This window comes from Microcaecilia unicolor, chromosome 9 (genome assembly GCF_901765095.1).
Source record: "Microcaecilia unicolor chromosome 9, aMicUni1.1, whole genome shotgun sequence".
NCBI classification, from domain to species: domain Eukaryota; kingdom Metazoa; phylum Chordata; class Amphibia; order Gymnophiona; family Siphonopidae; genus Microcaecilia; species Microcaecilia unicolor.
In genome coordinates this window covers 29,635,842-29,663,291 of record NC_044039.1, presented here as the reverse complement: position 1 = coordinate 29,663,291, position 27,450 = coordinate 29,635,842, and the positions used below count along the sequence as shown (strand labels likewise).

Sequence of the window (27,450 nt, the reverse complement as noted above, 5' to 3'; positions counted from 1 at the left end):
CCGATATTATTGAATTCGGATGGTCATGAGAGTTCACAATGCAATCTTTCTTTTTCTGGAAGTACAGAACCCTCTAGTTAAATCATATTATTTGTATCGGTCACAAACAGTGAACTCTCACAGATCAGCTCGTTCATACCTAAATCTCCGTTACCCAGTGTATAGTGGCCTCAAGTACAAGACCGCCTACGCTTCCACCTTCTCTTATATTAGCGCTCATTTGTGGAATGGTCTACCTAAATTGGTGAAACTTACTCCTGATCACCCAACTTTCAAAAAACGCCTCAAGACCTTTTTATTTGGAAAAGCTTACGCTCAAATCCTGCCTAGCATCTCTTACTTTTGAACTGTCTCTGTCAAGGCGTCATATTGATCACCACTACTCGTTCTCTTTTTCCCATCTTTGCGTTTACCCTTTCTCCCTTACACTTTTAAGAAATTGATTGTTTGTTTGCTGACTTGATGTATGTTTTTGCAGACTGTTGTAAGCCACATTGAGCCTGCCCGTGGGTGGGAAATTGTGGGATATAAATGCTATAAAGAAATAAAGTTGGCCAAATTCATCAAAACCTTTTACAGATCTTAGTACCATACAGAATCCTTTTGCCTATTGAGCCAAGCAAATGTCTAGAGGAGGCAAATATTAGACTTTTAAAGAAATGTGCTTTCGTTAGTTTATCTGTCCACTAGGTATGCATACTGATTGGTATATAAAACTATAAGCAGCTAAACTAGCATATCCAGGTGGTATCTGGTGAGTTCCCATCCAGACAGTTCCCACCGGACAATTCCCACCCGCCAATTCCCCCGAGACAATTCCCACCTAGGACAATTCCGGTCATTTCCCATCCTCCCTAGCCTTTTTTTTTTTTAAACCGATTGTAGCTTCTTTCTTGTAACGGGTCCCATAAGCCCTAGTGGTGTGTCGGGTTTCAGACGCTGTCAGCATATGGAACAAGGATGTTAGATTGAGAACAGGCGCAGCGTACGTCGCCTGGAACAAGGAGGTTAGAGCAGCAATACGGATGTACACAGAGGACAAATAATAACAGACTAACTTTTCATAGGTAGAGCAGTAGTTTGTCATAAATTGTAATCAGTGTGTCATTTTGAGGGGCTGAATTAGGTTGAAACCTAGTTTGGGGGGTGTGGGGGCATTGCCCCCCCCTCATGAACTGCATCTCTAGAAAAGGAAAGGGATGCGTAAAAGGTAATGTTTTTTTTTTGGGGGGGGGGGGGGTGATAGGGTACTGAATCTGGAAGAGGAAAGGAAGAGAGATTACTTGTGCTAGTGTGTTTTGTAGTTTTTAGGTGGGAATTGTCTTCTCTGATGTGGTGGGAATTGTCCTAGATGGGAAATGGTGGGTGGGAACTTTCTGGTGGAAACTGATCTAGAACCATCCAGGTAAAGTAGCTGTTTGCTCTGTTCACTGATGGTAATGTGTATTCTATACTTACTGTGGCCAGCTTCTCAATATCAGCATCCGAGGCTCCAAGCGAAGCGAGTCCAATTTCCTACAGTAAGGAAAATCAAGACTGTCTTTTCTGATTTGTATTTATAATTTTGTACAATTCCAAAATAAAGAATCAAAACAAATACACTATTTATAAGAAAAAAAACCACAGGCAAAAATATACAATCTGGGTAAATACCAAGACGTCAGACTCGCAGAAACAGAAGCCTGCCCTTGCAGACAGCAATGCGGCCGCGCCGGAGGACTTCGGCTGGCGGGGGTTGAGGACCCCCGCCAGAAAAGGTATCCGACGGTGGGGGAGGGTTGGCTGTGGCGAGAAGAGGAGGTCGAAAGGGTTGGCGCTGGGGGGGGGGGGGTCAAAGGTGGTAGTGGCGGCAGGGAGGTCAAAATGGTGGTAGGGGGATCAGCGGCGCCAGAGGGAGGGCTAAAAAGTGCCCCCTCACCTCGGGTTCTGGACCCCCCCTCCCGCTGAAGTCTGGCTACGCCCCTGGTGGTAAGTGAACCAATTACCGCGCGGCTATTTCAAAGGAGAGCACTTACAGTCACCCATTGAGGTGGTGGTAAGGACACTGCCCAATTACCTCCAGAAATGGCACATGCTGGGGGTGGTAACTACTGCAGGGCTGCTGCGATAGCCTGGTGGTAGTTCCTGCTTGGAATGGCAAGCCCATGGTGGACTTAGTAAAAGGGCCCCTAATTGCAATAATTGATTGTTAGCGCCCAGTTCTTGCTAGTTCTCAGCTCGTTACTCAATTAAAAGGTACATGCGTCCAAGTTGCACGCGCATTTTAACTGAGTAATTTGGGGACACAAATTTGGGCACCATATATAGAATCCATGGGCTAAAGAATAATGCTTAGGTGGAAATGTATCATGTATGCACACAGGTACATGCATATATGCAAATGCTAGTATTCAAAACATTTATATGTGTAACACACACATAAATGTTAATGCCCTTTACAGTGTATGTGAGATATAAATGACTGTTTAAATCCAATTAAAAATTTTATTCCTTCAGTGACTGAATATAGCTGCTTAAATGATAGTCATCTAAGTGGTACCACTCCTGGAATCCTGTCCCCTTATTGGATGAATAATTTTGGCCCTATAACAATTTAAGAGGTCCTTTTACTACTGTGCACTAATGAATTTAGAGCAAAATGATAAGGCGCCCATTATAGTCCTACGAGCGCCTTATCACTTAGCACGTGCTAATCATTAGCACATGCTGTTAGCATACCTTAGTAAAAGGACCCCTATATGTCTAAAATTATCCAGTCAATTGCCATGAATTAAAAAAAAAGTATTCATGCAGATAAATCCACTGCTAACCTCATACGTGCTTTTAAATATCCAACCAGCTGTATTTAGAGCCACCAAAGTATACAAACAAAAAAAGCAACACTGGGCCTTCAAGACTAGGACAACAGGAGTACTTTATTAACAGGTGACCCGACACGGGCCGTGTTTCGGCGTCCAATGACGCCTGCCTCAGGGGTCAGAATTTGATTCTGCAATGTATAAATTATGTAGGTCAAATGCCTCAACGCATTAAAGTGTTATTGTTCAAGTAGTGGTGTTCCTAGGGGGGCTGACACCCGGGGCGGATCGCCGATGCGCCCCACCCCCCGGGTGCAGCACCACCCCGGAACAGCGCGATGCCCCCCCCCCGGTGAAAGATCCCCCGGCGAAAGAACCCCCCACCCCAGGGTGCAGGCCGCTGGGGGGGGGGGGGGGTGCCGCGCGCCTGCCGGCTCTTCGTTTTCATGCTCCCTCTGCCCCGGAACAGGAAGTAACCTGTTCCGGGGCAAAGGGAGCATGAAAATGAAGAGCCGAAAGGCGCACGGCACCCCCCCCCCAGCGGCGTGCACCCGGGGCGGACCGCCCCACCGCCCCCCTTGGTACGCCACTGTGTTCAAGATATTCGCTGCAACACGAAAAAACGGACTCTAGCAGAAGCCTCCTCCTGTACACAGCGAATATCTTGAACAATAACACTTTAATGTGTTGAGGCATTTGACCTACATAATTTATACATTGCAGAATCAAATTCTGGACCCTGAGGCAGGCGTCATTGGATGCCGAAACACGGCCCGTGTCGGGTCACGTGTTAATAAAGTACTCCTGTTGTCCCAGTCTTGAAGGCCCAGTGTTGCTTTTTTTGATTGTATGCTTTAGTTGTATGCTGTTTTGCCCTCTCTATTTGTACTGAGCCACCCAAGTGTATCAGAAGTACAGCTTAAAAATCAGCATTAAAACAACAATACTGGGTTAAACTGTGCTCTAGGGGGCTCTTTTACTAAGCCACGTAAGCATCTACGTGTGCCCATCGCGTGCCAAAACGAAGTTACCGCCCAGCTACCGCGTGGCTCTTGTAGTAATTTCATTTTTGGTGTGCAACCGATAACGTGCGTCTGAAAAACAATATTTTCAGGTACATGTATCGGACGCGTGCCAAATGGCATTTAGTGTGCGTAGTAATAAGAAACAAGATGGCCAGCGATCCGCAAAATCCAACGTGGAGACAAACAAAGCAGATCAATCAGTGATATGGTTCAAAACTTTATTTTCAGAGATTCGCCCGACACAGACTGTGTTTCGCCCACAAGGGCTGCGTCAGGGGCTAATAGTCCAAGCAGGACATGAGATTGAAACGTAAAAAACCAGCAGGGTGCGTTCCTCAATCAAGATGAGGACATCAGCTCAATGCACAGGGTAAGTCTCTGGTCGCATCTCTCAGCTGCTGGAAAAAAAAAATGGCTGGCGGTAAGATCTCAGACCCAAAATGGATGCGCACCAATTTTGATTTTGCCGCACGTCCATTTTCGGCAAAAATTTTAAAAAGGCATTTTTTACAGGTGCGCAGAAAAAAATGATTCTCCGCGCGCCCAAAACATGCGCCTACACTACCGCAGGCCATTTTTCAGCACACCTTAGTAAAAGGACCCCTAGGTTTCACTGAAAGCAATGGTGCAGCTTTCTGAATGAGCGATATGTTGAAGGGTGACTCAACCATGTTTTTCCTCTTGCGTGATCAAACAACCTGATGCTATAGTGCGTTTTGTTGCTCTGCTGCTTCACATTGAACCACTGCTAACTCATAACCACAATTCTTTGTTATCGCAGAACTTATATTATTAGGTTGCCAAAGTAAAAAGTGACTTCAAAAGTGTAGAAGCTAAACTGTAAATACGTACCTGTGAGAACTGTGCAAATTCCTTATCTGCCAGCATCGGGAAATGTCCCAACAACTCATGACAACAGTCACTGAAAAAAAAACATATCTATGAAAAGGTCTATGATTACTTTAGATGTTTATTTGCAATGTTTTGGTTCCCTGACATAGGCATGCCACCAATACACAGGTCGTGTCGGCTCATCAGTTAAAATTGTCTCCATATTCTCTTCCTGTTGGCCGACACATTTCTTTGGTGTGGTTTGTATGTGTGCTGGTTTGATCCTTCTGTGTGGACATTCAAGAATTAGGGAGAACCAGAGGATATCAGAAAAACGTGATTAGTGGGAAAAGGAGGTAATGTTATCACAGTAGAACTTTTTTGTAAATCATCTTCTAGTTTTGGTCCCCTCTGTACCAGAAAGAACTGACTGAGACCAAGAAAATTCACACACTTCATATATGCTGATGATCCTACTGCATTCCTACCATGCCTTATTTTTGAAAGTGATGGACGCCCATATTTCGACCCAAATCGGGAGATGGGCGCCCATCTCGCAAAGGCACCCAAATCGGTATAATTGAAAGCCGATTTTGGGCGTCTTCAACTGCACTCCGTTGCGGGAACGAACAAAGTTGACAGGGGCATGTCAGAGGCGTGGTGAAGGTGGGACTGGGGCATGTTTATCGGCCAAGGAGAGATGGGCGCCTTCGGCCGATAATTGAAAAAAAGGCGTTTTTACCACGAATTTGGGTCACTTTTTTTGGACCATTTTTTTTCACGAACAAGTCCCAAAAAAGTGCCCTAAATGACCAGATGACTACCGGAGGGAATTGGGGATCACCACCCCTGACTCCCCCAGTGGTCACTAACCCCTTCCCACCCAAAAAAAAAAAACAACTTTAACAACTTTTTTTCCAACCTGTATGCCAGCCTCAAATGCCATACCCAGCTCCATCACAGCAGTATGCAGGTCCCTGGAGCAGTTGTTAATGGGTGCAGTGGACTTCACCCAGGTGGACCCAGGCCCATCCCCCCCTACCTGTTACACTTGTGGTGGTAAATGGGAGCGCTCCAAACCACCCCCAAAACCCACTGTACCCACATCTAGGTGCCCCCTTCAGCCATAAGTGCTATGGTAATGGTGTAGAGTTGTGGGCAGTGGGTTTTGGGGGGGATTTGGGGGGCTCAGCACCCAAGGGAAGGGAGCTATGGACTTGGGAGGTATTTAACTTTTTTTTTTTTTACTTTTTAGAAGTGCCCCCTAGGGTGCTCGGTTGGTGTCCTGGCATGTGAGGGGGACAAGTGCACTACAAATCCTGGCCCCTCCCACAACCCAATGCCTTGGATTTGTTCGTTTTGAACTGGGCACCTTCGGTTTCCATTATTGCTGAAAAACGAAACTGCCCAGCTCAAATCCGTACAAATCCGATGCATTTGCCCGGCACAAACCGTATTATCGAAAAAAAAGATGGACACCCATTTTTTTCAAAAATACGGTCTGTCCCGTCCCTTCATGTACCCGTTCTCGGAGATAGACGCCCATGGAGATGGGTGTTCACGTTCGATTATGCCCCTCCATGTCTATCAACCTCGGAAAGAACTTTATCTCAAATGAAACTCTGCATGGAACAGTTAGAATTATGGATTCTAACCCATCATCTAAAACTCAATATAGAAAAAAAAACCACATTTCTTTGGATAGGAGAGACTAAAGATGTTAGATATTACAAAATTTTACTATCAGGGTTAATTCATTTTCTTTGGATTAAGTTCGCAAATTTTAGGTGTGGACTTAGATAACTTGATACCCATTCAACATTATGTATCTTCCATAATGAAGAAATCTTTTTATGTTCTCCAGAAATTAATATCTGTTAGAAAGTTTGTTTTAACTGGGTCTCATTCAGGATCCTGGTCCAATCTCGTTTGTTATCTCAATTGGATTACTGCAACCTCGTATTAACCTGCTGCTGTAAGACATTACTGAACTGTTTGCAGTTTAATACAGAATACAGTTGTTAGACTGATTTATGATCTGTCAAAATATGCTTTAGTTAGAAACTTTTTCCTGACCCTACATTGGTTGCCAATCATAGCTCATATCTATTTTAAATTGAGTGTTACAGTTTTTAAGAGTCTATTTGGTGAGGTTCCATCCTATATGAGAAATATGGCCGTACTCTTGCAGAATGATGTGTCCAAGTATAACGAGCAAAAGCAATTCTTATTACGTTTTCCTGACACAACTAAGATAAGATCTATTAAACAATGGAATTCCTTACTAATATCATTGAGAACCTGTTGGTGCTATTTAACTTTCAGAACAAAATTGATATTTTTTTTATTTTGAAAAATTGTTCCTGCATCTTCAGATTGTAATTAATAAGAATTCCTTGGCTGTGTTTGGGTTAGCACTAATTACTCATCACTTATTACCAATATTGTAATTCCCAGATTTTTGATCTAGCTTATTTTGTTGTGATCTGACCTTGAACTGCAGAGGTAATGGCAGAATAGAAGTCCCGGTGTAACATAACATAACATACATACTCCAACAAGGTCATTTCCCTGAGGAATACAGCAACATCCTACTCACCCCAATCCCTAAAGACACCAAGAAAAAGGCAACCACCGAGTCGCATCCATACCACTAGTAATTAAACTAATGGAGAGCATGGTGCCCAAACAGATTACCGACTACTTGGACAAATTCTCAATATTACACGAGTCACAATCGGGATTCCGCCCCCTCCATAGTACCGAAACTGAACTAGTCACTCTCCTGGCCAATTTCAAGCAAGAAATAGCTACAGGTAAAAGTATACTTTTCCTACAATTTGACATATCGAGCACATTCGACATGGTAAACCACAATATACTACTAAGACTTTTAGACTACTTCGGAATTGGTGGACAAATACTTAAATTGATCAAAGGTTTTCTAACCACTAGAACTTACCAAGTCAAAGCAAACTCTAACATATCACCACCATAGAAAGCAGCCTGTGGAGTACCTCAAGGATCACCACTATCACCAACACTCTTCAACATAATGATGATTCCACTGGCCAAGTCTTTAGCAAAGCAAGGCCTCAACCCGTTCATCTACGCAGACGATGTCACAATTTACATTCCCTTCAGACGTGATCTAACAGAAATCAACAATGAAATCAAGCTCGGTCTGAATACCATGGATTCATGGGCAAACTCCTTCCAACTGAAACTGAATACTGAAAAAACACATTGTCTCATCCTCTCATCTCAACATAACATGTACAAACCCACAACCTTAATCACCCCAGAACACACCCTCCCCATTTCAGACAGCCTGAAAATACTCGGCATCACAATTGACCGCAACCTCACATTCAAGAACCAAGTGAACTCCACAACAAAAAAAATGTTCCATTCAATGTGGAAACTTAAACGTGTAAAACCTTTCTCCCGAGGGAAATATTCCGCAACCTAATACAATCAATGGTACTAAGTCACGCAGACTACTGCAACGCAATCTATGCTGGATGCAAATAACAACTCTCTAAGAAACTCCAGACAGCTCAAAACACAGCAGCCAGGCTTATATTTGGCAAATCACGGTTCGACAGTGCCAAACCCCTCTGAGAAAAACTGCACTGGCTTCCAATCAAAGAACATATTACTTTCAAAATCTGTACCCTGGTCCACAAAATCATCTATGGCCAAGTCCCAGGAAACATGACAGGCCTTATAGACCTCCCATCCAGAAACACAACTAGATCATCTCGAATATACCTAAACCTCCACTATCCAAACTGCAAATGACTTAAATACAAAGCAACCTATGCATCCAGCCTCTCCTATATAAGCACACAACTATGGAACGCACTGCCAAAAGCTGTGAAAACAACATACGACCATCTAAACTTCAGGAAATCACTAAAAACCTACTTGTTCAAAAAGGCATATGCCACCGACCCAACATAAATACCCACACTCTGCAACAAAGCAAAATCAAAGCTCGTAATGGACACCACATAACCTTCCCTCTTCTCGACCCCCTCTGTATCTGAAACACATGTACCTTGTATTTGTTTCTTTTACCGGACCTGGCACATGCCTTCTCAGTATTATGTAAGCCACATTGAGCCTGCAACTCAGTGGGAAAATGTGGGATACAAATGTAATAAATAAATAAATTAATAAATTTACCTCAACATGCTTATTTTGTAGCCATGAACATAACATAAGTACATAAGAGTAGCCATACTGGGTCAGACCAATGGTCCATCTAGCCAAGTATCCTGTTTTCCAAACAGCGGCCAAACCAGGTCACAAGTACCTGGCAGAAACCCAAATCATGGCAACACTCCATACTACAAATCCCAGGGCAAGCAGTTGCTTCCCATGTCTGTCTCAATAGCAGACTATGGACTTTTCCTCCAGGAATTTGTCTAAACCTTTTTTAAATCCAGATACACTAACTGCTGTTACCACATCCTCCGGCAAAGAGTTCCAGAGCTTAACTGTTCATTGAGTGAAAAAATATTTCCTCCTATTTGTTTTAAAAGAATTTCCATGTAACTTCCTCCAGTGTCCCCTAGTCTTGTACTTTTGCATGGTCCAAAAAGCATAGCTCTGTGGTGCTTTTCAGTGGTGTAGCCTGCACCTCTCGTTTTGGGTATGGCACCCTCAAATTTGAGGCACTTCCTCTGTGCATAGTGTTTTCTGGTCCACTGCATGTGCTGGGGGAGTGGCCGGCACTTCAGCAGCCCAAGGAAAAGTACCGCTAACTGCCAGCATTCAGATGGAGGTGGGTTTCTGCTGGCAACACTTGGGTACCCCCACCAGCTCAGGTATATGGGGTTGTGGGGGAGGGGGGGAGAGTGGTCCAGCTATGCACCTGGTGCTTATATTGTGATCATTTTCTCTCTTTTGTACTTTAACAATCTTTCTAAGCTCCTGTAGCTGAATGAGAAGAAAGATCATGCTTACGGTTCTGGAGAATGCATGGGGGAAGAGTGATGCCTTATATACTGTGTGCTCTGAAAGACCCGAAATGCCAGACTGGCGAGAAAATCCCGTGCTGTTAGTAATCCAGCAGCTGGTCTCAGTTGAAATCCAGTTCTTTCTGCAAATCAGAAAGGAAGAGCTTGGTAAGTCTTCTAAGGTCTGATGCTGTTAAGTTTGGGTTTTTAAACTAGGGAACAAATGCTTTCTTTCTAGTGTCCTTCCCAGTATATAGCTGTTCACAACAGAACAGAAATGGATTTCCCAGTTAGCCAGATCATTTCAGATTGACAACTGAGGGGCCCTTTAACTAAGCCATGTAAGCATCTACGCTTGCCCAACACGCGCCAAAATGGAGTTACTGCACGGCTACCATGTGGCTCTTGCAGTAATTACATTTTTGCCACGCAGCCGAAAAATAATTTTTATTTTCTGCTACGCGTATCGGATGCGTGCCAAGTGGCATATGGCGCTCATAGGTCATTACTTCCCGGTTACCATGTGAAACTTTACCGCTAGGTCAATGGCTGGCGGTAAGGTCTCAGAACCAAAATAGACGCGCGGCAATTTTCATTTTGCCGTACGTCCATTTTTGGCAAAAATTTTTAAAACGGTCTTTTTTTACAGGTGCCTTGAAAAATGATTCTGCGCGCACCCAAAACCCGTGCCTGCACTACCGCAGGCCATTTTTCAGCGCACCTCAGTAAAAGGACTCCTGAATCCTTGTAACATTTTTACTTGTTTTAAAAGAAAAAACATTTGAAGTATTTGCAGTGAGTGAGGAAGTTCTAGAGTATGGAAACTATAGTATTAGGATGTAAAGATAGACAGTTGGGAAGTGCAGACAAAAAATTTTCATTTTTTTATGTTTCTATGTTGTTTATATAATTTTACATTTTATTTATTTATTAGGTTTAATTTCTTTTATTGATTTTGATACAGATACAATCAAGAGCTCACAACATAACAACAAGTAACATTTTACAAAGTATGGCAATACCGGAGTTCACATGTAAGCAGTGGCATACCAAGGGGGGGGGGGGGGCGGTCCGCCCCGGGTGCACGCCGCTGGGGGGTGCCGCGGCGCGCGCCTGCTCCTCCGAGTTCGCTAAACTTCGTTCATTTGCTGCAGCTCCCTCTGCCCCGGAACAGGTTCCTGTTCCGGGGCAGAGGGAGCTGCAGCGAACAAATGAAGTTTAGCGAACTCGGAGGAGCAGGCGCACGCCACGGCACCCCCCCAGTGGCGTGCACCCGGGGGGGGGGTCATTTCACCGGAGGGTGGGAGGTGTCGTCTAGCGGGGGGGGGGGGGGGGGGGGGGGCGCTGCACCCAAGGGGGGGGGGCGCATCGGCGCTCCGCCCCGGGTGCCATCCAGGCCAGGAACGCCACTGCATGTAAGAAGTAGCTATCCATATCTAGGCTGAAAATTAAGTGAAGAAAAGAGATAGGCAGAAAAGAGAAAAAGAAGAGAAGGTGGGGGGGGGGGGGGGGGCTAGAGAGTACAGATCAAAGTATAAAACATTTTTAATGTTGGGAGCAATGCTGTTAGTAGTGCACAGGACACAGGAAAAAAAACAGAAATTTTTCCTGTCAGTTTGGCTTAAAAATAAATGCCCATTTCTAATATCATAAAGAAATATATCTGCACAGAAACACTGATAATAGAGATAATAGAGGCAAAAGACTTGTAGAATTGAAGAAATAATTGGACAAACATAGAGGGTCCTTAGACAACAGTTTGTATGTAAAGCTGGAGGTTAAACAGACTGTAGTAGTATAACAAGTGGAGTGGAGGAGTAGTCTAGTGGTTAGTGCAGTGGACTTTGATCCTGGGGAACTGAGTTTGATTCCCACTGCAGCTCCTTGTGACTCTGGGCAAGTCACTTAACCCTCCATTGCCCCTGGTACAAAATAAGTACCTGAATATATGTAAACAGCTTTGAATGTAGTTGCAAAAACCTCAGAAAAGTGGTATATCAAGTGCCATTAACAAGATTCCATGCACAATCTCAAAGAGTAGCAACATTCCATGTAGAACCTCAAAGAATAGCAAGATTCCGGAATCCCAAGGAGTGGAAGAGTAGCCTAGTGGTTGCTACTATTTGAGATTCTACATGGAATGTTGGTAGTGGAGGAGTAGCCTAGGGGTTAGTGCAGCAGACTTTGATCCTGGGGAACTGAGTTCAATTCCTACTGCAGTTCCTTGTGACTCTGGGCAAGTCACTTAACCCTCCATTGCCCCTGGTACAAAATAAGTACCTGAATATATGTAAACAGCTTTGAATGTAGTTGCAAAAACCTCAGAAAGGCAGTATATCAAGTCCCATTTCCCTTTCCTTAACAAGCAGACCATTTTTATTGTGCTATATTTCTAGGTTAGATGGTACAAAACTGCAATGAAAAGGTGTGTGAAAATGTAAATAAGTCTAAAGCTTCATTAAAAAGATGTATTTTCCCCCCTCTTCATTGCTTCTCATTTCAAAAGCCACCAAATCAGTTGCTAAGTCTAAGGTGTTCTTTTACTAAGCTGCATAAGTGTCTACATGCACCAAACACGCACAAAAATGGAGTTACTGCCCAACTACCGCATGGCTCTAGCGGTAATTTCATTTTTGCCGAGCGTCCACTACGCTCATCTAAACATTTTTTTGGACGCGCGTGTAGCAGATGCGTGCCAAGTGGAATCTGATGCACGTAGGTCATTACTGCCCAAATTCTTTACCGCTAGGTCTATGGCTGGTGGTAAGGTCTCAGACACAAAATGGACATGCGGCAATTTTGATTTTGCGGAACGTCCATTTTCGGCAAAAAAAGGGCCTTTTTTACAGGTGCACTGAAAACTGGTTCTGCGCACCCAAAACCCATGCCTACACTACCTCAGGCCATTTTTCAGCACGCCTTTGTAAAAGGACCCCTAAAACTGCAAAGATATATGTTCTTTATCCTGCTAATTTTCGAAGGAGAAGGCCAACCATCTTCTGACACAAATCGGGAGATGGCCGGGCATCTCCTAAACCTGGCCAAATCGACAGCCGAATCTGGACGGCTTCAACTGCTTTCCGTCGCAGGGCCGGCCAAAGTTCAAGGGGGTATGTTGGCAGGGTACCAAAGGCGGGACGGAGGCGTGGTTAAGAGATGGCCGACTTCAGCCGATAATGGAAAAAAGAAGGCCAGCTCTGACGAGCATTTGGCTGACTTTACTTGGTCCACTTATTTTTAGGACCAAGCCTCAAAAAAGTGCCCCAACTGACCAGATGACCACCGGAGGATCGGGGATCACTTCCCCTTACTCCCCCAGTGGTCACCAACCCCCAACCACCCCCCCCAAAAAATGTAAACATTTTTTGCCAGCCTCTATGCTAGCCTAAAATGTCATACCCAGCTCCATCACAGCACTATGCAGGTCCATGGAGCAGTTTTTAGTGGGTACTGTAGTGCACTTCAGGTAGGTGGACCCAAGCCCACCCCCCCTACCTGTTACACTTGTGGTGGTAAATGGGAGCCCTCCAAAACCCATCCGAAACCCACTGTACCCACATCTAGGTGCCCCCCGTTACCCTTTGAGGGCTATGGTAGTGTTGTACAGTTGTGGGTAATGGGTTTGGGGGGGGTTGGGGGGGGGCTTAGCACACAAGGTAAGGGAGCTATGCACCTGGGAGCAATTTGTGAAGTCCACTGCAGTGCCCCCTAGGGCGCCCGGTTGGTGTCCTGGCATGTGAGGGGGATCACTGCAGTATAAATGCTGGCTCCTCCCACAACCAATTGGCTTGGATTTGGCCAGATTTGAGATGGCCGCCATTAGTTTCCATTATCGGCCAAAACCAATTGCGGCCATCTCTAATGCCGGCGATCTCTAAGGCCGGCCCAAATGTTGTTTCGATAATGCGATCGGGTATGGCGCTTTACGGGGCTGGCCTTAGAGATGGCCGCCCATATAGATGGCCGGCCCCATTCGATTTTGCCCCTCCACGTCACCTTGCCTAAAGTTAGAAAACAGTAAATATTAGTGCTATGTCCAAGGATGCCTTTCACATTTTGGAGACCTCTATAGCAGAACTTTATAACATATTCCAAAGAAAAACATACAGCTGTTAAAAAGCAGAAGAAAATCTCATGCCTTTTAGGAACTGGGATACATCCTTCAGTTGAGGGATGCTGTCTTCTCTGTATCCACAATATTTCTCCAGCTGCTGAAAAGCGTCCAGGTACTGCTTGCAGGCATGGTTGGGATACAGGCTGCTCAGCTTTCTGTAAACCTCTCTCCTGGATGAACGACAGATACATTATCTACTGCCCCAGTGCTCTTCCCCCATGATTTTACAATCACATATACTCTCCACATGCTGACGGGCAAATGACGGACTGACTGATCTTCAATAACCTGCTCACATATGACTAAATAGTGCTCTGGAATACAAACGTGGATGAGGATTGTTCGTTCATACACAGTTTTTAAAATTATGTAGACAAAACAATAATTACATGAAAAACGGGCAGGAGTGAGTGAACATCACAAATAACCTCCAACTACATTTTGAGCAGATTCATTTTGGCAATTCAAGTGGGTCTTTTACAAAGCCGCGCTAGCGTTTTTAGCTCGCGGTAGAAATCAGCTGGTGGTAAATGCCGAGACGTCCGTAGGAATATAATGGGTATTTAGGCATTTACCATTAGCTGATTTCAACTGCGAGCTAAAAACGCTACAGTGGCATAGTGAAAGACCTCCTAAATTAGGTGATCAGAGTGACAGCGTCTCTCTGCAATGAAAGAACAGCTGGTAACATGGTTGGAGGTTGTTTGCATTGGATAGTGGATCTTGCAATTTATGCTTTCTGTGACCTTTGAGCAGTGATACGACCCCTGATGTAGCCTCTTTAGGTAAAATATCGCCATGTTGGGTCATGTTGCTATATTAGGAATATGAGTTTCTGGGCATTTGCTTTTATGTTATGTATGTGATTTTATTATTTGTGTTATTCTGTGAGCTTCCTTGAATGAAATTTTTTTTTGAAAGGTGGGTTATAAATTTTGGAGTCCAAAAAGAAACAGGAAGGTATCCTCCATGAAAGTCCAAAGGCAAACCCAAGAAGTAGAGGATAACACAAGAACTTCCAACTGGGAATGTGGTCAAGAACATTCTTCATGTTTGAATGAAAATTTTTTTTTTGAAAGGTGGGTTATAAATTTTCGAGTCCAAAAAGAAACAGGAAGGTTTCCTCCATGAAAATCCAAAGGCAAACCCAAGAAGTAGAGGATAACACAAGAACTTCCAACTGGGAATGTGGTCAAGAACATTCTTCATGTTTGAATGAAACATTTTTTTTGAAAGGTGGGTTATAAATTTTGGAGTCCAAAAAGAAACAGGAAGGTATCCTCCATGAAAGTCCAAAGGCAAACCCAAGAAGTAGAGGATAACACAAGAACTTCCAACTGGGAATGTGGTCAAGAACATTCTTCATGTTTGAATGAAATTTTTTTTTTGAAAGGTGGGACTTAGTGGTGGAGGAGAAGGGTGCAGATAAGAGAGATTTACCCAGTGAACGGAGTTCCCGGGGAGGAGTGTAGGGAGAGATGAGTGGAGAGGTACCGAGGAGCTGCAGAGTGAATGCACTTGTAAGTCAATAAGAGGAGTTTCAACTGTATGCGGAAATGGATAGGAAGCCAGTGAAGTGATGAGGAGAGGGCTAATATGAGCATAGCAACACTGGCGGAATATAAGTCGTGTGGCAATGCAATAATGCCAAATATGTATTTTTTGAACCTTCTCAATTGATTGCAGGAGTACAAGCTGTAACTCTTCTCAATCAGTAATCGCTAATTATAGACTGAAGTTCTATTTCCTTAAATTTGTATCTCCAGAATGATTCTCTGCTCCCTACTTTTACGGACTTTATAATTGTTGCTGATCTTTATTGAAGTTTTCACTGTAACCTTTTTTCTTCAATTATTTTTTTTATGCCCTAATGTTTCTTGCCGTACCATATGCCTGGAATAGACTTCCTGAGCCGCTATGTCAAGCTCCATCTCTGGCCGCCTTCAAATCCGGGCTAAAAGCCCACCTGTTTAATGCTGCTTTTAACTCCTAACTTTTTCACTTGTTCATAACCCTTATCTTATCTTCTTCACTTCAACAGTCCCTTATCCCTATGTGACCTGTCTGTCCTGACCCTTATCCCTTATTTGTCCTGTCTGTCTGTCCAAATTAGATTGTAAGCTCTCTTGAGCAGGGACTGTCTCTTCATGTTCAAGTGTGAAGTGCTGCGTACGTCTGGTGGCGCTATAGAAATGATAAGTAGTAGTAGTAGTAGTTTCCTTTTCAAGTTGTATACTTGAATTTTACATTTCAAATTTATATAAAAATAAAATAAAAAAAAATACACAAAAGGCTAAAAATCTACAGGAAATCATGTGGGTTAGTATGAATCACAGAATACATTGCAAGGTATATTTTTAGTAGTCTAATTAAAGATTTGTAAAGCTTTGCTCACCATGTGGCAGTTTCTTGTGCTGTATACTCAACTCTGGGCAATGGATCACCCCTATAATAAAGAAACATTTTTTTTCCTTTAAATACTCTCAGCCTATTATTTACATACAAGGTCTTCAGCTCATACTTCTGAGTCATGAAATACTGAAAAAATGTACTGGATTTAACATACAATAAATACCTGTAAAGTTCTAAAATAAAAATAAGCCAAAACAGTAAAGAGGATACTAATTAGATTAAGGGGGAAAGTTATCAACACGGGCTGCTGTTACGATGGGTTATTTTACTGTTACCCCAGGTCATTAGTAACTAGGGGGCTCATTTTCAAAAGAGAAAAATGTCCAAAGCACCATTTGGACGCTTTTCTTCTCGAAATGTCCAAGTCAGTATTTTTAAAACCTATTTTGCAGATGTTTATCTATTGTAAATCTTATGTACTGAACTTTGCTTAAAGAATATCAATTCTAACCACACAATTGCAAACTGCTGTGCCTCATACAGCTTGTTAATTTTAGAGGTAAGGGACTTCAGATTCCCGGCGCTGTTTCCCTTAATATGGAAAAGCACCGCTCTGCTGTGCCGCTGGATCACTTTGCTTCCCAGTGCGGTAACCAGCAGGAATCCTCACTAGTCTTTCTCCCTCTGTTAAATGCTTAAACTCCTATTTTTATTTTATTTTTTATATTTTTATATAGGAATTAGCACTTATCTTGTACTGGGCGTTTTCTATGGGCTTTTTTTGTAGGTTCGCTCTACAGCGAGCTCCTGTTTCGCTGTCGCTTCTTTAGGAGCCGAACCCCCGATATTCGAGCCCTCTCTCCGTGTCAACCGCTTTTTTGCTTTCCACTATCGCCCTCGAATATCAGGGGTACACATGCAGGACATCAGAAACAGAAGGAAGCCTTTTGCAAGGATGAAGAGAACCTCAGCTGGCGGGGGTTGGGGTCCCCCACCAGCAAAGGTAAGCGACGGCGGGTTGGCAGCGGGAGGAGGAGTTGAGAGGGTCGGCGGCAAGGGGGGGGGGGCAAAGTCGGCAATGGGGGTGGGGTGGGTGTCGGCAATGGCAGGGGGGTCAGCAGCGCCGGGGGGGGGGGGCTAAAATGTGCCCCCTCACCTCGGGCTCTGGACCTCCCTCCCGCCGAAGTCTGGTTACGCTCCTGGATCAAACATGAGCAATAGACAATTACAGCAGTAAAAATATTCAAAAACAATACAAAGTATGGCGTGGAGGGGCATAATTGAACAAAAACGTCTATCTCCATGGGCGTTTATGTCCGAGAACGGGTCCGTGAAGGGGCGGACCGAACCGTATTTTCGAAAAAAATAGACGTCCATGTTTTATTCGACAATTTGTGAGCTGGGCGTTTTTGTTTTTCAGTGATAATGGAAAATGAAAGTGCCCAGCTCAAAAACGAATAAATCCAAGGCATTTGTTCGTGGGAGGGGCCAGGATTCGTAGTGCACATGCCAGGAAACCAACCGGGCACCCTAGGGGGCACTTAAAAAAAAAAAGGTAAAAGAGCTCCCAGGTGCATAGCACCCTTCCCTTGGGTGTTGAGCCCCCCAAATCCCCCTCAAAACCCACCGCCCACAAGTCTACACCATTACTATAGCCCTAAGGGGTGAAGGGGGGCACCTACATGTGGGTACAGTGGGTTTGGGGGGGCGGTGTGGAGGGCTCCCATTTACCAGCACAAGTGTAACAGGTGGGGGGGATGGGCCTGGGTCTACCTGTCTGACGTCCATTGCACCCCCTAATAACTGCTCCAGTGACCTGCATACTGCTGCCAGGGAGGTGGGTATGACATTTGAGGGTGAACATAAAAAGTTGTGAAACGGCATATTTTTGTGGTCATCTGGTCATTTAGGGCACTTTTTGGGGCCCTATTCATGGAAAAACAGGGTCCAGGAAAAGTGCCCTAAATTCTCGCTAAAAACGCATATTTTTTTTCCATTATCGGCGAAAGGCGCCTATCTCTGATCGGCTGATAACCACGCCCCAGTTCCGCCTTCACCACGCCTTTGACATGCCCCCATCAACTTTGTCCGCATCTGCGACGGAGTGCAGTTGAAAACGTCCAAATTCGGCTTTCGATTATACCGCTTTATTCATTTTTTTGAGATAAACGTCTATCTCCCGATTTGGGTCGCAATATAGGCGTTTTTCTTTTTCAATTATAAGCTAGATAGTATACTATTTACAATGTCAACACAATACGTAATAGAACATTATAATTGATAACGAAGGGTAAAGTAAAGGTGTAACATATAGAAGGGTAAGAAAGTAGGAAGAGTTAAAAAGTAAGGTGATTGATTTAAAGAAAGTTGCACATGAGGTCAGAGAAATGATTAAATATTATCTCAAACTGATCTGTACTTACCGGTCCACAAAGTGGCAATGTCCCATCAAAAGGAGGAAAAGCCTCAAAAAACGACAAGGCACTCCCCCCGTCGACCAGCCAACCAACCCCAGGGAGCCCCACCCATCCACCAACTCCCGCCATGCTCCACTACAAAGCAATTCATTCATGCAAAGCTGCACCCAACCCAACTCCATCCAGATCTCCAGCATCAGGAAAGAAACCCACCCCTGCAGCTACTCAGTCTCCCCCCATCTCCGGCCAAGGCCTCGACTCCCGCCCCAGGGCCCGCGGCGTCCACCGACCAATATCTGAACAAGAAAGGATTAAGCAGTAACAAATATCAGTTGGTGTGTGGTTAGTGTGGGAGGCCTTGTAAATAGGTGTCGGTAAGGGTCTCGCACTAATGGCTATGCACTAATAGGGAAATTAGCGTATGGCCACTAATTGAAGAAATGTAAAATATGGCCTTTTTACAGCCACACTAAAAGTGGCCTCAGTGTGTGGGAAAGCCCCCCCGCTACTGGTACCGCAGGCCATTTTTTAACACAGCTTAGTAAAAGGGCCCTCTATTTTCTAGTCCGTAAAGGGCTCCTGTGCTAACCATGTGATAACCAGTTAGGGCTCTTTTACAAAGCGCTGGTAAGCCCAACGTGGGCTTATGCTCGCTATACAGGAAGTACCGCAGGGCTACCACAGCAGCACGGTGGTACTTTCCACCCCTAGCGTGCCGCCATTTCTATTGCTACAAAAATGTATTTATTTTTGTAGCACTGGAGTGTACCCAGCAGCAATCGGGCAGTGCCATGCGCTGCCCAGTTACCATCAGGTTAATGCAGGAGCCCTTACTGCCACCTCAATGGGTGGCGCTAAGGCTCCCCCAGAAATGGCTCCGTGGCAAGTGATTTACTTGCCGCACGGCCATTTCCTGTAGGAAAGTGAGACTTCCCTTTTACCAGCTGCGGTAAAAGGGGGGCCTCATGTGCTGACAGCAGTGCTGGCCCCCTTTTTGCCACAGCTTGGTAAAAGGGGCCCTTAGTACACAGAAATATAGCTACTCTAACCAATTAGTGCTGGGCATGCCTACTCTCTGCCCCCTAACGTGCCCCAGCGCTAAAAAATGAAAAGTATTTTTGAGCGCATGGGAAGTGCATGCAGAAGTCAAAACTACCACAGGATGCCTGAGCGCAGACCGCAGTGGTGATTAATAACCTGTGGTAAACAGGCATTAGTGCTTACCGCAGCTTAGTAAAAGGCAGTGGCATAGCAAGGGCGGGGCAGTGGGGGCGGTCGCCCTGGGTGCACGATGCTGAAGGGTGCAGAGGGAGCAGGGAGTAGGTTACTTCCTGTTCCAGGGCAGAGGGAGCAGGGAGCCAGTGGAGCCGACAGGCGCGTGGCTGCTCTCTGCACCCTCCAGCAGCCAAGAATGGACCCGGGGGGAGGGGGCTTGATGCACCAGGGAAGGGGGTGTCATTGCGCGGGGGGGGGGGCTTGATGCACCAGAGAGGGGGTGTCATTGCGCCGGGAGGGGGGGCGTGCTGCACCCTGGGGGGGATGCCGCTGCACCCCGTGGGGGGCTTGATGCGTCAGGGAGGGGGGTCGTGCTGCAGCCTGGGGGGGGATGGACACCGCTGCACCCAGCAGGGGGGGGGGTGCGCAGCGGCGATCCGCCCCAGGTGGCAGCCGACCTAGGAACACCACTTGTAAAAGGGCCCCATAGATTGTAGAAACATGCTAGTTATGGACAGAGAGAAATAGAACGGAGGATCTAAAGATATTAATTTCTACTTGGCCAGTGACTTACTGTTTGTAGTTAAAAGCCAGTTCTGTGATGATATTCCTCCTTTTCCTGTATTCTAAGTCAGTATAGCCCTAAGATGAATAAAACAATCAGTGTTGAAAACTTAAAATCCATTATTGCTACACAGGGATGGAAAACCCCATTGAAGACTGGCATCGCATCTAAATCCAGATGTACCCTCGAACTGAACTGACCATCATAGCACATGATAACGGGAATCTTTTAAACATTTCCAGATTTTAGTATATTCTTTGTTCTTGTCTCCTTTTTGTTTTTATTTATTTACCACATTTTTATCATCCACATTTCCAACATGAGATCAAGAAAGAAAACACCAAGAGTTGAACAAAATGAGAAAAACCTAAACCATAATATGAACAGAACAAACTTAGGAGTCCTTTTACAATGTTCAGTAGCATTTTTAGTGTGCGCTAATGATTAGTTAGGCTGGCTACCTGTCAAGGATCGTATAACTTTTAAAATTTGCGCCCTGGTGCATAAAATCCTCTACGGCGAAGCTCCAGCTTATGTGGATACTCTTATCAACTTACCACCCAGGAATTCTCACAGATCATCTCATTCGTATTTAAATCTCCACTACCCAACATGTTTTGGCCTCAAGTATAAAACCAGTTACACATCCACCTTTCCCTATATTAGCGCTTGTTTGTGGAATGGATGACCTAAATTAGTAAAAACTACTTGCGATCATCCGACTTTCAGAATATCTCTGAAGACCACCTTATTTGGAAAAGCTTACGCTAAAGTCCCGCATTGCATCAATAACTCCTGAACTGTAACTATCATACGGATGTATTGAACTCTACTACCCTTTCTCTTTTCATCCGCTCTGTAATTACTCACCAACCTCTTCAACTAAAATGTGTCTGAATGTTTGTTGCTAGATTGATCAAAAAGTACCAGGAGCCATCAAAAAAAGGGGGATAAGAATTTTAATCAAATATATAGATGAAACAATCCTAGAATGGACCCGACACGGTCCATGTTTTGGCGCACAGCGCCTGCGTCAGGGGTCACGAAGTGTAGCAGAAAACGTACGGCTGTGGGCTGGAAGCAATATGTTGCGCCACCGTGTTATCCCTTCATGCAATGTCAAATGGAGAGATGCTCTCACGAAACAACTGCTTCTGGTCGCAAGATCAGTGAAAGCTTCCAGCATGCCTTTGTAAAAGATCCTCTAAGTTAGGTGTCTAACCAGCTTATTTTCGAAAGAGAAAGACGCCCATATTTTGTCCCAAATCTGGAGATGGGCGTCTTTCTCCCGTGGGCGTCCAAATCAGTATAATCGAAAGCCGATTTTGGGCGTCTTCAACTGCAATCTGTCACGGAAATGGCCAAAGTTGACGGGTGCGTGTCGGAGGCGTGGTGAAGGCAGGACTGGGGCATGTTTATCGGCCGAGGAGAGATGAGCGTCCTCGGCCGATAATCGAAAAAAGAAAGGCGTTTTTAGCGCAAATTTGGGTCACTTTTTTGGACCCTTTTTTCACGAACAAGTCCCAAAAAGTGCCCTAAATGACCAGATGACCACTGGAGGGAATCAGGAATGACCACCCCTGACTCCCCCAGTGGTCACTAACCCCCTCCCACCCAAAAAAAACAATTTAAAAAACTTTTTTTTCCAGCCTGTATGCCAGCCTCAAATGTCATACCCAGCTCCATCACAGCAGTATGCAGGTCCCTGGAGCAGTTGTTAGTGGGTGCAGTGGACTTCAGCCAGGTGGACCCAGGCCCATCCCCCCCCCCCACCTGTTACACTTGTGGTTGTAAATGGGAGCCCTCCAAACCGCCCCCAAAACTCACTGTACCCACATGTAGGTGCCCCCCTTCAGCTATAAGTGCTATGGTAATGGTGTAGAGTTGTGGAGCTCAGCACCCAAGGGAGGGGAACTATGGACTTCAGAGGTAGTTTGCTTTGTTTTTTTAATTGTTACAAGTGCCCCCTAGGGTGCCCGGTTGGTGTCCTGGCATGTGAGGGGGACCAGTGCACTACGAATCCTGGCCCCTCCCACAACCCAATGCCTTGGATTTGGTCATTTTTGAGCTGGGCGCCTTTGGTTTCCATTATCGCTGAAAAACGAAACCGCCCAGCTCAAATCTGCACAAATCCGATACATTTGGCTGGCACAAACCATATTATCGGAAAAAAGATGGACGCCCATTTTTTTCGAAAATGTGGTTTGTCCCGCCCCTTCACATACCCGTTCTCGGAGATAGACGCCCATGGAGATTGGTGTTCACGTTCGATTATGCCCCTCTAAGTGTCCCTTTTGCCAAGCTGCATTAAAGGGGGGCTGTGGTGGCATCAGTGCGTTGATTTGCCGTGTGCCGAGGTCCCCTTTTACCACAGCAGGTAAAGAGTTGTTTTGGCAATAAGAAAGAAATGCCTCTGCACTAATCACAGGGATTGGTGCATGGCCATTTATGGGGACAGCCTTTACCATCATCTATTTAGGTGATGATAGGGGTTCCCATGCTAACTTGGTGGTAACTGAGCAGCGTGAAGCGCTGCCCAATTGCCTCCAGGCAAGCCCCAGTGCTAGAAAAAGAAAACATATTTTTGTCACACTTGAAATGGTGCACGCTGGGTGTGGGTATCGCCAGGCTCCTGCGGTAGCCTGATGGTGGTCCCGATTTGGCATGTGGCAAAGCAGTGGTACGTGTACAACTGTTTTGTAAAAGGAGCTCTAAATTTCTCTCCAGTTTTCAGAACATTCGAGCCTGGCAGCTAGATATTCAAAATCGCTTATCCTTAGAGCCACAGCTGCTATATGGATAAGTGTCCTACCCATTCATTTTCCATGGCACTATCTGGATAGTCCTGCTGAAAATTCTTACAGACTGCCAGATTCAGTGCTCAGGATTTCAGGGCTCCAGAAGGAGTCTTGTGTATGGCCCTTTGCAGGGTTGCCGAGAGGGGGGGAAAATTCCCCGGGCCTGGGCCTGCAAGGGGGGCCCAGCACAGGGGTCAGGCCACCAGCGCTGCAGTCCCCGGTCTTACCTGCCTGCCTCCTTGGCTCTAGGCCCCCTGCATTCGAAGCAGAAGCCACAGATCGCCTCCCTTCGGGCCTTCCCTCCCTGTGTCCCGCCCTTGCAGAAACCGGAAGTTACATCAGACGAGGGCGGGACACAGGGAGGGAAGGCCAGAAGAGAGGCGATCTGCAACTGACGCTTTGAATGCAGGGGGCCCAGAGCCGTGGAGGCAGGCAGGTGAGACTGCGGACTGGAGCGACAGGGGCGGCGGCAGCAGCGGGGGGAAGGGGCAGAGGCAGAGCGGCCTTGCCCCAGGCCTTGTCTCTCGGCAGCCCTGGCCCTTTGTCTCAGGACCACTGCTGTAATGTCCAAACTAGGAACACTGGCGAGGAAGACATCAAACAGGGGAGATCCCCAGTCAGTTGTGATGAAGGATCAAGGGTCCAGGATCCTGGTCCTAGCTGCAACTGAACTGGAGATAAAAAGGAAAGTGATACAATGCAGAAGGCTTCATTTTCTTAAAAGTTTTTTAATTCATGGCATTTGCAAGCCTTCTCTGGCTCACACATGTATCCTGGTTTATACCTTGTAGAATATTGCAAAACTTAATTCATGTAACGTTCGCATTTTCCATGGTTTCTGATTTCAACAAAGTAGTAGGACACATCAACTTCCATATGGTCAGTAAAATATTTCCAGGTCTGGATTTAAGCATAGCCAATATAGGCAGTCGCCTAGAGTGCCGTATTTTGAAGGCACCCAAAAACTGGGTTTTGGAACCCACCACCATACTCTAGTCTTCCCTAGGGGACTCCATTCCCCACAAATACTCTGCTGATGTGCGCCATAATCTTAAAATTTGCCTTGAATATTCCTTTCTGGTAAAACAAAAAGCCATGCCTCCTGGAAAAGCCTCACAGAACAGGATCAATACATTATTCTGACTGATGTTTAGGCCTCAAGTTACTGTTAGTTTATACTGAATTTTCAAGTACTTCATACTTACAGGGTGCCCTTGATCCAGATCTGGTTCATATTTGCTGATCAGATGATGACACTTGTCAAGGTCTCTGATCTTCTTGGGAAACCAGGGAACTGGAAGAATAAGTAAAAGTCACAGAAAAAGGATGGAATCCAATTAAGGCAAAACTTAAATGACCTCATAACTGAAGTGATCGTTGACTGCAGCTTCAGAGGTTGGAAAGTAAGACCAATGCTGTCAATGGATGGTCTTTCATGCCCCTTAACCCACACTCATTGGATATACCACTATCAGCTCCAAAGGTCAGTATACTGCCCTGTGAGATGTCCCTCAAGGCCCAAGCCGAGGGCCTCTCAAATCTCCATACCCCTCTTCTGGAAACTCCCACTTATGTGTACACTTCCCCTCCCCGGGGCACCCACAAAATATGGGCAACCATGCTATCAGTGAGGGCCCTAAAACAGCTAGCATCAGTACCTCACAGATAGATGCCCCCAAACCCAGGTTTCCCAACTTGATTCATGGAAACTGCCTTTTTCCTAGGGGTCCCAGCAGAGGTGGCCAGAAGGATGGGCAGCTCCAACAGGGTCCTCTGCCATCTCCCACCCAGCTGTAGGATACACACACACACACACACACACACACACACACACCTACATCCCCGATGAAAATGATAACAATGACCCCATCCATGCAACAACACAGTTGTTGCCATACTACCTCCCAGCCAATGCCTGCTCACCCATTGCCCTCCAGCAGGGCTAGAATCCATCCTCTGTGCCCATAGCCAGACCACCATCTCAGGGGACAAACAGCTCTGATATCATTGCCTCCACAGTTCCCTGCTATGTCATCTATTGTTGCCCCCCCATTGTCCCTGTTCCTGCCTCCTGAGAGCCAGCTGCACCACTATGTAAGCCATGTAGGACGTGTTGATCTCAATAGCAAACCTTTTACACTCACAGAGCACCCTCCAGCTGCTGAAGAGCCTGCTCAGGACCAGCCTGCAGAAGAACAGCCTGCCCAGGCCCAGCTTTCCCTGGAACAGCCTGCCCAGGACCATCCCACTGTGAATCAGGGCATCCACAAACAGACCACCCCTCAGAGAGTATGGGAGGAAGTAGAAATAGACCCTGGGCCCTGGAAGGTGCCACATTCCTACAACTTCTGGAGGTCAAGGAGGGGGGGGAGGACCCCTGGAGGGACATGCCCCCACTGGAGGGGGGATAAGGGCACAGGATTAGTCCCCTCAGCGGCTACACTGGAGGGTACAGCAGCTGAAGGCTTCCTTGAAACAGCTGCCATGCCTACTGGTGGGCCCACCCAACCAGACACCATAGTCCAGCTCCTCTTGCAAGTCTCAGCCATGCAGACAGACGTACAGCAGGAGCTGCTGGTGCAATGGGAGGTACTAGGCCAGATAGTGGCAGAGCCAAGGATGCTGTGTGAGGAGTGGCGGCAGCCTCAATGAGGGCAATGGACAATCACCAGTGTACATAGTTTTGACTTTTTCATTGTTCAAAATATAATGTTTACAGTTGTTTCCATACAAAGGTCTGTGTCTCCACTCTGTAAAAAAATGTGTTCATTTTGTGAAAACAAGGCTGACACTTAGATAAATGATCATGTGAAATACATACCTTTTTCTTCTTTGACAGTGCTTACTTCATCTGCCACCTTTTTCAAAGCATTCAGAAGTGCACTGATATCAGAGTTATGAATCTCACACTTCACAAAAAACTCCAGATCATCTGTACTTTTGGAACTTCTTGCTGGTCTGCTTTCAATGTGCTGAATTTGAGCTGCAAAGGTCTACAGAAGAGAAATCGGTTTTGGTTTGGGACATATTAGACTACATTCTATAAATGGTGCTGAAAAAAATCAGCACTGAAGTACTGAGCGCTATTCTATAAAGGATCCACGCCCTCTATAGAATAGCGTTAAGCACATAAATGGTGGCTAAATTAGTCGCTGATAGGGTCTATTCGGTAACAATGCTTGTAAATTCTGGGAATGCCCCTGGCCATGCCCTCTTGAATTTATGCACTATAGGATTGATGTGTGGAGCATTATAGAATATGATCCGTACATAAATCCCAATGAAGTCCAATGAACACCAATAATTGGCTGTTAGCAGTCAATTACTAAAACGGATTAGCACATTAATCAAGTTGCACGCACAAATTGGCAATGTGCACTGACTTGCGCACACAGCTTTAGTCACCATATATAGAATCCCCCAGATTATCTTTATTGTAATTGAAGTGACACTTTATCAACAGCTCAGGCTCTTTCACTCTGTGGGTGAAAAACAGTAGTCTGCAAAACATTTGTGCTTCTGGAGAATTTTTAGTTGAACCACTGTGCCTATTTTTGAGCCTGAGTACAGGTTGCTGAACATGATAAAGTATTAATCCACTCCATAAATTGAATTATAACAAGCCAACCCACCGTGGAACACGTTTATTTGTACTTAAAAGGAAAATTGAACAATGGTCATGTTGACAGAATAACAATAAATTTATAAATTAAAATAAATAAAAGATAAGGAGAACCTATTTGCATACATATTATACATTTTTAGATTGTAATGGGCATCCTATCCGTCTTATGTTTTTCCCAACCCTATTAGTTTCCTGCTAGGAGACTCAACAACCAAGTGTTACCAGAATATGCAAGGAGAGACGCACAGAAACGTCATACCTCAAAGATTTTGACAGTCCTGGAGAATCCAGTTTTGGTGTCCTTTCCGAAAGTGAAGACTAGATTCAGGGTTGTTTTTCTTTCTTGATCTTCCTCAAAGACAAGACTATCCTGGTTTTCCAAGGTACCTACGGAAGAGGAACCCAACATTTCCTTCTCCTTTCTGGCATCTTCAATGAGACTCTGTCTTCTACCTTGATACTGGCCACACTTGGACCCACCAATATCGGTCTTCATTGAACACCTCTTCTCAAAATCCAGATCTCTTATCAGGCACCGCACAATATACGGACGAGAGGATTCCTTTTTCAGAAAGATCTGAAAGTCAACGGAGTAGTTCTTTCAAACGGGTTTAGCACAGCAACAGCTTTGAATTTAACATTTAATTTATTTAATATATATTTTTTTAGCACATACCAAACAGCCAACTGCTTGGGAAATGTGCCATGGAATCATGGATTGCTGTAGATGTATTTTTAATTCA

At 45.2% G+C, this 27,450-nt stretch overlaps 1 protein-coding gene across 1 annotated transcript in view; it reads right to left on the bottom strand.

Moving 5' to 3' along the window:
* Positions 1–27,209, bottom strand: part of LOC115477798 (tyrosine 3-monooxygenase-like) — a 40,719-nt gene extending 13,510 nt beyond the window's left edge. Inside the window, exons 1-9 of the mRNA XM_030214885.1 lie at positions 26,967–27,209; positions 25,904–26,075; positions 24,288–24,376; positions 20,294–20,361; positions 16,131–16,181; positions 13,760–13,905; positions 9,629–9,764; positions 4,676–4,745; positions 1,459–1,515 (exon numbers count right to left, since the gene is read on the bottom strand). Coding sequence (XP_030070745.1) covers positions 1,459–1,515; positions 4,676–4,745; positions 9,629–9,764; positions 13,760–13,905; positions 16,131–16,181; positions 20,294–20,361; positions 24,288–24,376; positions 25,904–26,075; positions 26,967–27,203 — 1,026 coding nt within the window. The 5' untranslated portion in view covers positions 27,204–27,209. The remainder of the gene's footprint in view (positions 1–1,458; positions 1,516–4,675; positions 4,746–9,628; positions 9,765–13,759; positions 13,906–16,130; positions 16,182–20,293; positions 20,362–24,287; positions 24,377–25,903; positions 26,076–26,966) is intronic.
* Between the last annotated feature and the right edge of the window lie 241 nt (positions 27,210–27,450).